General features: G+C 39.9%; 1 protein-coding gene across 5 annotated transcripts in view; it reads right to left on the minus strand.

The window, feature by feature from the left end:
- Positions 1-15476, minus strand: part of BOD1L1 (biorientation of chromosomes in cell division 1 like 1) — a 53462-nt gene that overhangs the window by 33111 nt on the left and 4875 nt on the right. For all 5 annotated transcript variants that reach the window (XR_008958383.1, XM_026514417.4, XM_057309581.1 and 2 more), the window contains exons 2-9: positions 13958-14082; positions 9994-10184; positions 8662-9276; positions 7922-8071; positions 5423-5589; positions 4012-4123; positions 3248-3386; positions 2169-2241 (exon numbers count right to left, since the gene is read on the minus strand). Coding sequence is in view for 4 of the 5 variants with exons in the window: in XM_026514417.4 (XP_026370202.2) it covers positions 2169-2241; positions 3248-3386; positions 4012-4123; positions 5423-5589; positions 7922-8071; positions 8662-9276; positions 9994-10184; positions 13958-14082 (1572 nt within the window). In the remaining variant the exon portion in view is untranslated. The remainder of the gene's footprint in view (positions 1-2168; positions 2242-3247; positions 3387-4011; positions 4124-5422; positions 5590-7921; positions 8072-8661; positions 9277-9993; positions 10185-13957; positions 14083-15476) is intronic.

The following is a 15476-nucleotide window of genomic DNA, read 5'->3' on the forward strand; positions in this document are numbered from 1 at the left end:
AAATCAATTTTTATATTCAAACTTAACATTTGGGTACACTGAATATACTGAATGCAGCATGTGTCGCATGTTACTTAATCTCAGCCAGCAGCCTGTGGTAGGTACTGGTGACCTCATTTTATGTGCCAGGAAACTGAAGCTCGGCGGGACTCTAGAACCTGAGCCCCAGGCAACAAGTTGAGAGGATTTCATTTTCAGTTGAGGACTCTTCCCACTACATCACAGATGTCTGTGCAGACTAGTTATTTCTCCTGAGACCTGTCCATGCACTTGGGAGGCCTTTAACTCCAAGCTGTTAAAGCTCACTAATACCCAGTAGCCCTTAATAAATACAAGCTGCATGAATGACAATCTGATGTTCTTTTTAGTCCCAAAGCATAATAACCGATGAAGACAATTTAAAAAGTTTATACTGAAATAAAGGTTTCCTACATTTTAACTTAGGAACCTGAATTATTTATGGAAACCTCATGAATCCAGGGTACTTGTAGGACATTCTGCTTAGGAAGTTTCAAATGCACACAATAACTCACCGTAATAGTAACCGTATCACATATAAATCATGCCTATGTTTATGTATCCAAAGGAAGACACTGATGGACCAGCGCATCTGATCCTTCCCCCCTGCCCCACAGTACGGCACTGAGATTATTAATATTAATGAATGAATGCTGACCAAACACACTTTAGTATAGTCTCACTGACTACCCCCTGTTAATTACTCTTATTCCAATAATGGGCTGAAGTTCTCAGAAAGATCTCTGTGTCTCTGAGTCAGTTAATCACTCCACCTTCCTACAATTTAACACAAAGATTAATGCAATTCTACTGACTTGGGGAGTAGGACATGGCGAAATCTTAAAAAACACTTTAAAATTAAATTCATCAAAGAAAGGACAGGGATTTTCTCAACCTAATTTTACAGTAAGTTCCAACCAATTAATGTGAATAAAATTTTATGAGATAATTTTTCAAAGAAATTCAGCACAGAATGAAGTTAATTATTTTAAAATATGCTATTAAAACATCTGGATATACTCATAAATATGCCTCTAATTTCCGAATAAAGAAATCAAGATTATTTATTGGCTATGAATAAATAATGACTAAATTATTAGTTTTCCCTTGGAAACGTTAACATAGTTTGGGTATCGGGCGCCTGGCTGGCTCAGTTGGTAGAGCATGCAACTCTTGATCTCAGGGTCATGAGTTCGAGCCCCAGGCTGGGTATGGAGCTTACTCAAAAAAAAAAAAAAAAATTGGCCTCAGAATTATAAATATGACAGGGTAAATAAGGATTTAAACCCAGTGAAAGCAAAAGTTTATCCCAAGAAAATAATCCAAACAGGGGAAAGAAATGTATTCACTGAACATATTTTTACTATTTAGATTGATCAGATCTTAGAAGTAATCTAAGTGCTCAACTCTAAGGAAATGCTTAGATTATGGTATGTCTATTCAATACAACACTATGTAATCATTAAATATGACAACTAGAAGCTTATTAGAAGCTAATTAGAATTAGAAATTATTAGGAAATAATTTTGGAAGATTATATCCACTCTACAAAATTCTGTTCATTTGTGGATGAGGAATCCAAGAGAATGAAATGGATGGTCTGCTATGGCAGAGGGATTTTAGCCCCCTCCCCCTCTTTTTAGAGAGATTTTATTTATTTATTTGAAAAAGAGAGAGAGAGAGGGAGAATAAGCAGGGGGAGAGGCAGAGGGAGAAGCAGACTCCCCTCTGAGCAGGGAGCCCGATATGGGGCTTGATCCCAGGATCCCAAGATCATGACCTGAACCAAAGGCAGATGTTTAATCAACTGAGCCACCGAGGTGCCTCCCCACCTCCCTTTCTTTCTCATTATCATTACTGGCAATTCTGTTATTGCCAATATAAGAAATAGGGGTGGGGGGTGGGGGGATGAGGGAAAGGAAAGTAGAAAAAAGTAGCTGTTACCTGGATAAAAGAGGACATGAATCAATTGGTCAAAAAGAGGAATTCAGGCCATAATAGGGTGGGGGTTCAAGAATGCTGAAGGTGAGGGATTTTTTAATTTAACTTGCAAAAGATCAAATTGCATTTCTAAGTGTTACTCCAAAGGACTGAATGGTCTGTATTTAACAAAAGAGCATTTAAAATGGGTTTTATCAATTAAGACACACCTCACTTGTCTTGAGAGTTTCTTTGGAATCTTCTTCAGATTGCGGTTTCTTTTTAGAATTCTCTTCAACAACCCTAAGTGGGAGGAAAGAGTCATACATGAACTTTATTTGAATCAAATGTAAGAATTTCTCAGGAAGGTTAAAAAAAAAATAAACCTTAGCTTCCCTTTATTATAAACACTTGATCCATAAATGATACATCAATTTAACTCCTATCTTATTCAACAGAAGCAAACATAATCCCGAATGTGACACAGACTTACTCTTGGTGCTGAAGTAAAGTATACTTGAAAAAAAATTCCTGATTTGTTGCTTGAAGATGAGTATTTTATGGGCTACAATTAGATTTTGAAAGTCTTACCATCTTTTGAGTAAACAGGGTAGTCGTATTTATTCAGATCAACAGGAATGAGGTACAATAAGAAAACAGAGCAGACTCCTCTCACTGAGTTCTGCAAATTATTGATTCAGCTACCTTGAAGTCTGTGACAAATGTCCATAATTGCATTCTGATTATAGCCCATGGCTCCAAGGACTTCAGAGCCACTTTCAGAGTCTCTTCAGCTTTCTAATTCTTACAGAATTAACTATGATAATGCAATGATAAGTAAGAATTTGGTTCAGCCCTCTGGTTTATGGGGAGATGCATGAGATCTGTTGAAGAGAATGCCTAGCATACCTGGAAAATGAATGCAGTCATTGTAAATAAGGGGTTATTGAATGTCCTCAGTGAAGATACTTCTTGATTATTCTAGAGGGTTCATAAACTCTCTGAAATGCTAGAAACAACTGTGTTTATGCATGTGCATTTTTCTGGGGAGAGTCCAAAACTGCTGTCAGATTATGAAAAAGTTCTGGGGACCTCCCCAACCAAAAATGATTAAGATACACTACTTTGAAATACAGTTATTAACACAATGAATTATGCTATGAGAAGTGAAACCCTACGGTTTTCATAAACATGTGATAATGACACACACGTTCAAGGTATAGCTCTTTACCGTCCCCGTCAATGCCTCTCTTCTGAAAGCATGCTGGGGGAATGTTACAATGGGAATGCTGCCAGATGAAACACGTACCTCGAATCTTTCTTTCTTTTTTTGCTTAAGGCTACTTTTTTCTCTAAAACTTTCCGTTCTTTAAGGACTTCTTTAATTCTGGGGGTTTTAGGTTCCACACTCTTAGTTGATGATTCTTCTAAGTCTATACTATTTTTGCCTAGGAAAGAAACAATAAGTTGTATTTCAGAACAGAATTTATAAACAGTGTAATATTTCTTTTTCATTAAGATTTTCTTATCACTGTAAAAATGGTAGATGGCTTTAATATCCTTAAGTTGTACTGGAATAAAAATATTTTAGATGGAGGAGTCTTACCTTTTTTATTTCAAATGCATATATATGTGTGTATGTTTTTTGTATATTACACAGGATCGGTGCCCACAGAAGTTCAGTTTTGTTCAATGAAATATTCCAGATAAACATCTGACACTTTAGTTAACATAAAGCATTGATTAATTCTACTAATATCACCAGCAAGGCTTGATTACTCATGGGTTAACAATTTATTTTCCAGTGATAATTCACTCCACAATCACTGGAAAACAAATTGCTAACATGTGAGTTGTATAAGCAGGCACCTGAATGTTTAGACACATAAATATAATTTAAAAAGTGATCCAACACATCAGATTAAAAAGGAAATTTAAAAATAGATTAATTTTTAATACAGTTTTTTGAGATGCAATTTAGATCGTTTTTGTAATCATCTCATAATATGAATACCTAGAAAATAATGCAGTATATAAGATAGTTCAAAATATTAAAGTTAACACCTCCTATACCTTGACTCTTAGCTTTCGAAGACTTTGTCTTTTCAGCTTTCTGCTTTCGTTTTTCTTCAAGTTTCTCTCTATTAATTTGCCTTCTTAAAAGCCTCTCTTCTTTTTCTTTAGCCTAAAACCACAAAATATTCACAATTATCCTGACCGACTATCAGAAAAAGCAAAAACACTGAAAAAAATATGTTTCCCTTCAAATGTTCTTATGAAATAACGGGCTTCACAAAAGTGCACATTCATTACACAATCTGGAAGCTACCAGAAGAATAAGGGACAGATGTGAAAATTTTCCATTACTCTTTCAGACTGCCATTAGTTTGAAAAGAATGGGAAGGTATCATTTTGGGAAATGGTGGTTTAATAAACCAGTTAGTTTAATTAAAAGGAGAGCTGTGAGGGTCACCTGGGTGGCTCAGTCAGTTAAGCATCCGACTCCTGATTTTGGCTCAGGTCATGATCTCAGGGTTGTAAGACTGAGCCCCGTGTGGGGCTCAGCGCTGGGCATGAAGCCTGCTTAAGATTCTCTCTCTCTGTCTCCCTCTGCCCCCTGCCCCACCGCTCTCTCTCTCTCTCTCAAAAAAAAAGATAAGTGTGAAAATATATGTGAACGTCAAGTATACACAGGCAAATCTCCGTAATTTGTAAGTTATCCTTAAAGGAGAAAGTTGTGTAGATATAAGAGACAGGCTAGTCCTACAACAAATACAACTTGCTGATTACGCTCTCAGGACCCAGGTTTTGAATGTGGGACTTTTCTGCTTTCCTATTTAAAAAAACCAAGAATCCAGTCATTGTGGGGTACTCCCACCACCCCTTTCCCACTCAGAACTCAAAGTCTCAAAGTGCCAAAAACCCTAAGTATAGGCATAGGTCCAGAAGCAGCAAGTTTCTCAAGAGATAAGCCACTATCTGTTGGCATTTCTACTTCCTTCGAATAATTTTTCTGTGTAATAATATTTCCTCATTCTAAGATGTGCAATTCCATATTTTAATGTTTCTAAAACTGTAAGTCATCTTAAAACCGATGTACCCATACGATGAGGTGGCAATTTTTTTCTTTAAGGAGCTATTAATAATCCAAGGACACATCTTGTAACCAGAAAATATGGAGACTGCACACCCCTCTTCATATTATACTGATGGCTGTACATCTTCTTTGTATGGCTCGATCTACACTGGATTCAAACGCGTCCATGCTGTGAACCATTCATTACCAAGTTTTCACTGTTGATCACAATGACACAAACACCTATGTCCCATGTTTACGTCTGGTCTGCCTCTTTAAATGACAGGTTCCTGAAGGCAGAACCAATGTGTCAGGCTGGTGTGCTGCCCAGTACCTTGCACACAGACTAGCCAAGTGTGTCAACCCAGCTGAACAGGTTAAAACAGCAGCAGATCGAGTGTGACTTACAATCGACTGGCGCCGCTGTTCCACAGTGAGCTCATCGTCAGAATCACTGTAATACTTCGAGTAAAGATACGGTTTGTGAACATAAGCGTGCCGCACACTTTTTGCTTTTCCTTCACTGGCATCACTGGTTTGAATTTTTGTTTTGTTCTGCTTGTTCTTCTCCTCATCTGGAAGAAAGCCAATAGAACAAGCAGTGCTTCTGTGAAGGACCAATAAAATCAACACTATGCTTGACCAACATCAAGTGGCAAAAACAGTACCATGTAGTTAAAGTGTATTTGTAGGTCCAATTGGAAATATCAGTATACAACAAATCAGAAATACAAATTTCTAAGGGCTGTAATCCATATCTTAATTTATTTCTTACAATTAGCTTCTCACACATAAAGAAAGTGAAGAAAAATCAGATCTTATAGCCAGTTATGGTTCCTTGACAAATAGTTAATTCTCATTTGTATGTCAGTGGACTTGGTATGAATGTTCTACCACTGTAAAACTGAATAAATTTACTCGAAGCCACACTTTAAAGTGGGCTTGAGGTTCTTTTTTTAAACTTGAGATTTTAATGATGCAAGAGTCAAGAGTCAATAACTGGCCCTACACCAAGTATATACTAAAACCCCTCTACCTTGGGGTGCCTGGGTGGCTCAGTCAGTTAAGCATCTGACTTTGGCTCAGGTCATGATCTCAGGGTCCCGGGATTAAGCCCCGAATTGGGCTCCCTTCTCAGCAGGAAGTCTGCTTCTCCCTCTCCCTTTGCCCCTCTCCCTCCCTGCTCATGCTCTCTCTCTCTCAAATCAATAAGTAAAATCTTAAAAACAATTAATGAAACACCTCTACCCTAGGAAGATGGGTATGTTGCCCCATGACACAGCAAGGAGAAAACTTGTAAACAAGGTTTTCATTTCCTACCATTTAGTACTCTCAAAATAATCACCTTCTTACTGTTTGGATCTCATACATAGAAAACCTAGTTCTGTCCAGGAAAAAAACTTGGAAAGCCCCACAAAAGCACCTAGAATGAGAATTTTAGTCAGCTTTGGAAAGTGGGGCGCGCACAGGATGACTGGCATTCATCCTACATAGAGCCTACAGAACTGACCTCACGAGGAGGTACGAAAAGCGGTTGAGTGCTGATGTTGCTTTTTGAGCTGGTCGTCCTTGGGCTACTAAGAATGCAAAATGCGAGAGACTGAAAAATATATCCGTGGAATTTAAAGCATCTACTTTTTCTCCTCTAGGATTTTCTCTCTAGAAAATCCAAAAGCCAACAGCAAATTTACAAGATGCTACTTACAAGTAGTTGCAAATATTTGATTTTTAGAAAAAGTCATAAGCAGAACTTAATCATGTGATATAGAGCAGCAGAAAATGTTGGTTAGAAGCCCGGACTCAGGTTTGAAATTGGCACTGGAGCTAAACAGCTGCGTGACCCTGGACTGGAGCCTTTCTCTTGGTGACTTTGTTTCCTCACTTGGACATACTTCCCAAGGTTGTTGCGAGGATTACAGAAGCTAGTACGCAGAGCAGTGTGGTAACTTAACACAATGCCTGGAATACAGTAGTGCTTAATAAGGGTTAGCTGAAAAACAAACTGTAAAGAGAAGTATGGTCCTGCTCTGGAGAAAAGCAAGACTGTGGTCTAGCTTCCGGGAGGTAATCTCTAAGTCTCTGGGATGTCAGACAGGTGTTCATTTGCCTGGGGGTCTTGGGTCAAGCTAAACCATCTCACAGTATGATCTGGGTTGGGAGATTTGGGCCATGGGTCCAGCCTGACCATCAGAGGGGCTGGGGACTGAGATCAAACACCGTGTTTACATGATGGAGCCCCTACAAAAACTTTGGACATCAAGGCTTATGTGAGCTTTCCTGGTTGGCAATTAGCCATATATACTGTCTGACATCAATGGCAGGAAAGTAATGCTCTCCATGACTCCACAGGCAAAGGCCAACTGGAAGCTCCATGTTTGGAACTTCCTTGGACTCTGGCCTATGTGCCTGTTCCCTTGGCTGATTTTAATGTGTGTCCCTCAGCTGCAGTAATAAACCATAACCATAAATTTTAAAGCTTTCAGTGAGTTCTGTGAGTCCTTCTACAGAACTATCAAACCTAAGGGTGGGCTTGGGGACCCCAAATTTGCAACCGGTATCAGAAGTAAGGGCAGTCTTGTGGACTGTGCTCCCTCAACATCACCCATACAAACCCACGGATACATAGACCCACACATACGGCATCTTCATATACACTGTTTCATCTATACCTTCTAATAAACCTGAGGAATGGAGTTAAAAGATGGAGAACCAAGGCCTGTTGAGTAACTTACCAAGCTTGCTCAGACAGACAACCTTGGAGCTGGGACTCAGAAACAAATCTTCCAACTACAAAGTCCCATGCCCTTGCCACTATACCACACTGTCTTTCCCGACATAGCCATCTGAATATACAAATAATCCTTGGTGGGAAGCTTCACAGAGGCATTATTAAGTAAAATGTTTTACCATCTGATGTAATCTCTCCTTCTTCCATGCTATCAGACATTACAACTTCCTCCTCGGTGTCTTCTTCAAAAGAGGAAAGGTCACTGGTATGGACAGAGCTAACTGTGATGTCCGTAAGTCCATCCACATCAGAGTCTATCAAAGAGCAATCTTCAAGAAGGAAATAAAACATGAAGATAAATCATGTTGTTACACGAACATATTCAGCACCCAATTCCTAAATTACATTTATAATTGTAAATGTTCAAGATCTTCAACTTTAGGAATAAAAATCTCTCTCAAAAAAAAAATCTCTCATCATTTGTAATCAGTATCAAGGCAGAGCTATTTGAAGAAAATATAAAGGCAAACTAGTACTCTGTAAAAATAACTACTAATTTATGATGTAAATGACATACACAAAAGCAAATGTTAAGAAAGCGAAATATTTACTAATATTTTAAAGATTAGGCCATGCAACTATGAATTAAGTTGCTTGGAAAAATGTATGTGCACAAACTACAAGTTAAATTATAAGGTTCATAGCTTCTCTCTTCATTTACCTTGTGAGTTGGTACACTGGTATACAAGATATACAAATGTTTATTCATTTTTTAGCAAAGGGGATATGAGTTTTCAGGCTTTTGAAACACAACTATTAAATAAAGTTATTAAAATCTGAAGGCAAATTTGATACCCTTCCCTCCCATGGACACTTTTTGATGTGTAAACAGTTGTAGATTTTGCAAGTTTCTATATACCTTCTTTTGTCCCTTCAATGGTTTTAGCTTTATTACTGTTCTTTTCTGAAGGGAGTTTTGAACATTCTACTTCTTTTTCCTTTGCCTGCTTTTCCTCTTTCACTTTTTGTAGGTCCTCACTCCTTTTTGAGTGATCAAATTTCTTTTCAGTCTTTTCCTTCTTATCTTTCTTTCTTTCTCCTTTGTCATTGCTCTCTGGCTTCTTTTCACCTTTGTCTGTTGATTTGTTTTTTTGGTCGCTGCTTTCCTGTTGAACATCCTTATTTAGCAGAACTGAACTACTGCTTTCTTTTGTATGATTTTTAATTTCTTCAACTGGACAAGGGATATCAGTAAATTCTTCAGACTTAGGGGTTGTCTCCTGTCCTTCCCCTGCAGAGTCGGGTGTAGATTTTTCTTTATCGGCTATGTCCTCTGAAGTTCTCTCTTTCTCAGTACTAGCGTCAGTGCTTGGCTGAGAAGGGAGTTTTTTGGATACTCTCTCACTGGTCTTGGCATTTGAAGTTTCTGTCGAAGCCCTGGCTGCACTGGCTTCTTGGTTAAGAGAAGTTATGGTTTCCAAGATTGACATGGCATCATTGGCTACATTAGTGCTGGGTCCAGGAGCTGGGACACCTTCGAGGGAAAGACAAATGTTAGAAAAAATTTATGCAGGGGTGCCTGGGTGGCTCAGTCGGTTGAGTGGCTGACTCTTGATTTTGGCTCAGGTCATGATCTCAGGGTCCTGGGATTGAGCCCCGCGTGGGGCTCTGCACTTGGCAGGGAGTCTGCTTGAGGATTCTCTCCCTCTCCTTCTGCCTCGCCCTGTGCTCGTGCATGTGCACTCTCTGTTTAAAATAAATAAATCTTAAAAAAAAAAAAGGAAGAAAATATTTATGCAGAAGGTAACCCCCTCTGCTGAATCAACGCTACAAGCCATAGTCATCGTCATAAGACACCTATGCTGTATGGACCATTCATATTCCTTTAGACTTTTGGATACCAGTGCTAATACCTAGCACATTCTAAATTCTCTACTGTTCTAATACTGAATCATAGGAAAGCCACCATGCAAATCTGAGAAGTCTAATTCTCTTTATTTTAGTTATTCCCTCTACTGAAACACACACATACACAAACACACTCAATCCATTAGTAAAATGTCTATTATTTTGCATTAATATAAAGAAATAAATGTTCTATCAGTTGAGGAATATAGGTGATATTTAAAATACATATAATTTCACTAGAGTAGCCATGGACAGAGATGCTTTAAGGAACTACATATCCCTAACTTGATACTCAGTTCAAGAAGCAAAGCAATGGAACTGACCAAGAGTAAAAGCAAGGCACCTTGTGTAATGACGGAAGAGTCTGGTTTCTCATCATCCGGGGCTGTGCTGCCACTTGCTTCCTCTTTGTGATTTAGTGTGGCCAAAAACTCATGCACAGCTTTCTCCACTTGAGGTCTGAATGTGTGGTTGATCTTTGGATCCACAACCTGAGAAATAATTCGGTCAATACCAGACTCCAACATTCCTGATCTGAAACACAAGATAATTTTTACAGAAAGGTAAAAAACAATTTCATATTATTTGCATTAATTACTTTTAAGTAAAACTAGATCTATTACATATATGTTTAACCTTAAATTGCCCCAATCCACTCATCTCAAAATATGGAAAGAATAGGCAGTGGGAAATACCACATTACAAGAAAGTTGGTATACTTTTTACCACTGGTATCACTAGTGGAAATACTAAAGCAGACAAAACAAAAACAAAACACCCTTAAAACTGGACACAATACACTACCTAGAGCCCACACTTACAGGTAACACGTACCTTACTCCAACCTTGGCAGGGCATACGGGAATAAATGATTTTTTTAAACAGATAAATGTAAGCCTTTTGTAAGACTAGGCTCCCCAGAAAAACTGAAGAACACATACAGAGTGTAATTTCATTAAACTTACAAAAAAAGAGAAAAAAAGAAAGAACCTTTAGAAAAACAAAAACAAAACTTAAGACTTCTGGCTTTCTTTTCATTATCTTCCTGCTATAAAACCTGGTGATTTATTCATTCAACAATTACGTTACTGTCTTCTCCATAACAGGCACCATGCTGGTCACTGGTCCACTACAATCAGACCTGGTCCCCAGATGGCAGGAGAAACAGACACAAACAATTAAAATATCAGATGGCAGGCACTGTAACACACCATCTACTGTAGAGAAAAAGTGGAATAAAGAGTTATTAGGTATGTTTAAGATAATTTGGGAATGCTTCACAAAGAGAAGACATTTGCACTGAGCCTTGATTTCCACAGAAGTAAAGAGGAAGAAAGAGTTTAGAGAAATATACACAAGAGACAGAGGAGCAAAGGGGGCAACAAAGTCTGAAATGTGTGGAAAATCACAAAAGTGTGAGCAAAATACGAGGACAAGGATTTTAAAAAATGTACCTGAAACTTGTTTCTTCCTAAAACAAAACAAAACAAACCACCCAAGGAGCCAAAGTTCCCTGGATAGTGCTGCAAGAGCAGGGTACTGGTCCCTTCCAGCTTCCGGGCCTCAGGCTCTCTCTGCAGGATGGGGGAGGCGGTCCTGCTTTTACATTACAATGCTATTTTTGAGTGCAGCTCAGTCTGGAGTAGAGGATGGATTTGATTTCCATTTCCTGAGGCACCCTGCAGCCTTGCATACTATAATTCTACTTATGTGGGCCATAGGGAAAAATGACTCAACACCGCACAAAGTAGGTAACCTGCTTTTTAAAGTTCTAAGATTTAAAAAAAAAAATGCAAATCCTGCAAACATTGTTACATCTTAGAGGTGCCTTCAAAATGTAGCAGATGGAAAAGGACAAGCAATCTTAAAAATGTTTTAAGGCACAATATAAAGGCATTACATACAAAATAAAACCCACCCACCCTAAAATTACTGCTGCGGCCTTTTTCTCTGCCTTTTTCCGGGTCCTCGTCTACTTCAGTCTAGTCCCCCACTGAGGTCAGCTCTGATCTTAAAGCGAAGGCCAGCCCTAGGACCACACCGCTCTCAGTGGGCTTACTTGAGCGTGGTGTGGTCACAGCTGCCTCACCAGAATGAGAAGCCACAGCCCTGTATCCATCCAAGGGCAAGGCCAAAATGCCAGCAGGTAGTATTTTCCTGATTAAAGCTACTTCCTTGTCTTCCTTTTAAATTGTTCAGTTAAGATCATCATTTAGAGCTATCTAGCATTTTAGATTTGTTGTTCAAATGATGCATACAAGAATACTACTGAGTCAGAATATCAATGATTAAGTTCATCAATTCAAAATTGCTGATATTAGCTGGTTTTTGTTCTACAAAAATGGCAATTGGAGATGGTTCGAGCTAATGGTCAATTGAGTAATTCTCAATGTCTTTGTATGAAAAACCATTTGAAACTGTATTTATAGGGGCTAGTCCCTCCCTATGATAGTAACTAAATACTGTAGTGTCTTTCTTTAAGGAAGCCTGAAAATGTTACAATCAGTAACATCTAACTTTACTAATGGAATTTAAATGAGAATATTTTATTTAAAATAACACAGCTAGAAGAAAATTTACAGATGTCCCAAGAACAGCAATGACTAAATTATCCAAGAGACAGCTGTTTCCCCTGTTCTAAAATGGCTCTAGACGCCACTCCCCATCCCCCACGCTGCAGCAGTAACCGTCAGTAGTCACGAGAACCCCTTACCAATGGGGTACAGCAACCCCTCACCAAACAAGATTCTGTGAAAATGTCTTATATTGGTGCCCTGAGAATTGTAAGTGCTTGATTTCACAGGGGCAAGAAGAGAGTAAATGACCGCTTCCTTCCTTTCTAGGTTTTGTATGCTAAGGAGTAAACGCAACACCAGGAAATCTGCCTTCCACTCAGTCTCTCAACATGCGAAAAAAACCACCTCCCCTCCCAACCCTCCAAAAAAACTCTGTGTTCTCTGTTTTTAAAGCAATGTAATCATTTGTGAAAACGGCGAAAGCCCTCAGTAGTCAGGAGTACTCTGGAGAAGTCGGTGGTGTGCCCCTGACATTGTCAGTAGGCTTGTCCCCCACCCTCCTCATTATGGCGACTCTTCTCCCGGAAGCCTGGAGGTGAGCTCCCCCCAGGCCCGCACCCAGCAAACCTCTGCTGCCTCAGGTTTTCAGGAAAGGCTGACTTTTCCCATCAGCTCTTACTATGCAGCCCTCCCTGGCATCTTTTGCTCGGTCCTGGGCTCTTTTACAGGTTCCTCAAACTTCCTCTAAAATGTAGACAACAAAGCTATTGCTAAATTTCCCTCCTCTCTTCTGCGGTAGGAGACAGTCTGAGCCCCCAGACTCCTGGTTTCCAGTATTACCTGGGGCTACATGGGTCTTTGAGTCAGAGCGGAAGTTCTGTCTGTGGGGCTTCCTGCAGGCACAACTATCGGTGGAGTACACGCACTATTAGGCTTGTGAGTTTCCCACAGGACAAGAGGGTATGAGAAGGTGGCAGGTAGAAGATGGATTTGTTTCACGGTTTAAAAGTCACGTTTCATCCTACAAGATGAGCTTGAACGTAAATATTTATCAAGAGAGGAAGACTAGGCACTCTTTAAATAACTTGGTCACCCCTTCGGCGGGGAGGGTGAAGCAGAGATACAGGGTCCAGGTCTTCTTGTCTTGGCAAATATTTATATTCAAGAACAAGATAGCATTGTAAATCTGCTTTTTTGGGAACACTTTCTTTCTTTTAAGGTCCCTCTAAACATTCTAGCTCTTCTCATTCTCTTTATCTTATGTTTACCCAAAAGTGGCTCTGACAGGTCCAAACACACTTTCCTTCTTTTTTTGGCCATCTCATCACTAAAAAGCAGAGTTAAAAGTCACAGTAAAGTGCAAAAAAAAAGGGGGGGCTGTATTAGAAGATACAAGACACGGCCTCAATTCAGAGGCAATTATTTTAACTGCAGTGATCTAGAATGTCTTTTTATTTGTCAAAGAGGAATAAAAAGCCTGATCTTGTAGTTCAAGGAAACAGCAGTGAATGAACAGTACAGGATATTCTGGCACTTACCACCTATTAGTATTCTACCCTAGGGTTTGGTTTGGTTTTGTTAAGTCACAGTCATCCTCCTCCTTCAGGTAGTTCCCCAGGTCTACAGGAGAAATCAGACTGCTACAATACATGGGGAAATGTGCAGTGATTAGAGCCCGCCCTAGAATTACACCGCATCACGTGAAGCGGCCGACCAAATCTGACAAAACAGCAGCAGACTTTCATGTAACACCTCTGCCTTCCACACAGCAGACGGGCTGCTGAGACTTACTTGAGCACTTGCTGCCTAATATTGTTTCTTAGCTGGTTCTTATTGAGGTGGGGACTCCACGTATGAGTTGCCAAGTGGTTCGCAACAAAGTTGTCAACCCGTTGCCTCAGGTTCTGATAGGCAGGCTAGAGAGGAAAAAAGAAAACCACATAAATGTTAAAAATCTCCAATGTTATACAATATCAATATTTATAGCCTCAGGAATTTGTGTATCTTTAACAGTGTCAATGTGGTTTAGATTACAGTATCAATGTGGCAACTAAGTTTCTCAGCTTATGACCATGCTGTTCAGGATAACTTAGACGTTCAAATACTGCTTCTTTTTAAGCCTCAGATACGATGTTTGGAGATGGGAGGAACACAAAGAAGAAAGACGTAACTCTTATTTGTAGAAAAGGGACTAGAAAATAAGACACAAATAAATATTATTAGTGTTAGATGATTTGGAGCAAGGAAAGGGAGAGGAGCAGAGGAAGATGTCTCTGTTGATATCAGGGCATTTGAGTTGGACCTTCAAGGTTTCCCAACGCAGATGGCGATCAGAGAGGTGGGCCTTGCACATATAGCTAACAACAGAAGCAAAGAGCAATGACTGAGAAGATGTGCGGGCAGGAGCATTTGGGGGCATCCAATTTGTTTGGATAAAAGAATATAAAAAAGCAGAGATATGAGGTTGCAGACAGCTTGGGGCTGGGGGCCGGAGGGCTTTGGGTACCCATATAAGAAGTCTGGGATTATGGGGTTGAGAACAGGAACCCACTGCACATGAGCGGAGTGATATGTGATAGCTGAGTTTTCTGATTAACCTTCCGACAGTGAGAGTGTAAACAGACACAAAATACACTTAGGAAAGGATGCAGTAACTCCAGTGTTGAAGGTCTGTACTGGGGTGATAGAAATGGGCTGATAGGCATGGAACTAAGAGAAGTTACAGAGGGGCAACACTAGAACTGGGCATTAAATTTGATGTAAAGGAATGGTTCTCAACTGGGAGCAATTTTGCCCTCCACTCCCACCCCAGGGGACATCAGATGATGTCTGGAGACATTTTTGGTTGTCACAACTCAGGGAGCTGTTACTGGCAACTTGTGGGTAGAGGAGAGGGATGCTGCTAGAGTGCAGAGGGGAACCCAGAACAACAAAGAACAACTATCCAGCTCAAAATGTCCACAGTGCTGAGGCTGAGAACCCCTAAGGTAAGGGAAGCAGGAGAGAGGACACAGATTACATCACTTCTTAAAAGGACACTGCCTAGAAGGAGTGTCTGACCACCCCAGCAGGGCTGGACACTCCATTCCTAGAGGCTGCCCCCCCGCAACTCATGTTCTGTTTTTCATGTGGCTTTTAATGTAGCTGAGTTGGTGCATCCCTGAATGACTTCCAGCGACACTGTACAGCTTCACCTTCTGCCATCTGCAGCTCTCTTTACCCTTCAAAGCTTACACTCCAGCAATAAGTTCTCCTGCCTTTCAATCTTCTGTCCTTACCATTTCCTCTGTTTTCCATTTGGCAAACTTCT

Source organism: Ursus arctos, unplaced genomic scaffold (assembly GCF_023065955.2).
Source record: "Ursus arctos isolate Adak ecotype North America unplaced genomic scaffold, UrsArc2.0 scaffold_9, whole genome shotgun sequence".
Lineage (NCBI taxonomy): Eukaryota > Metazoa > Chordata > Mammalia > Carnivora > Ursidae > Ursus > Ursus arctos.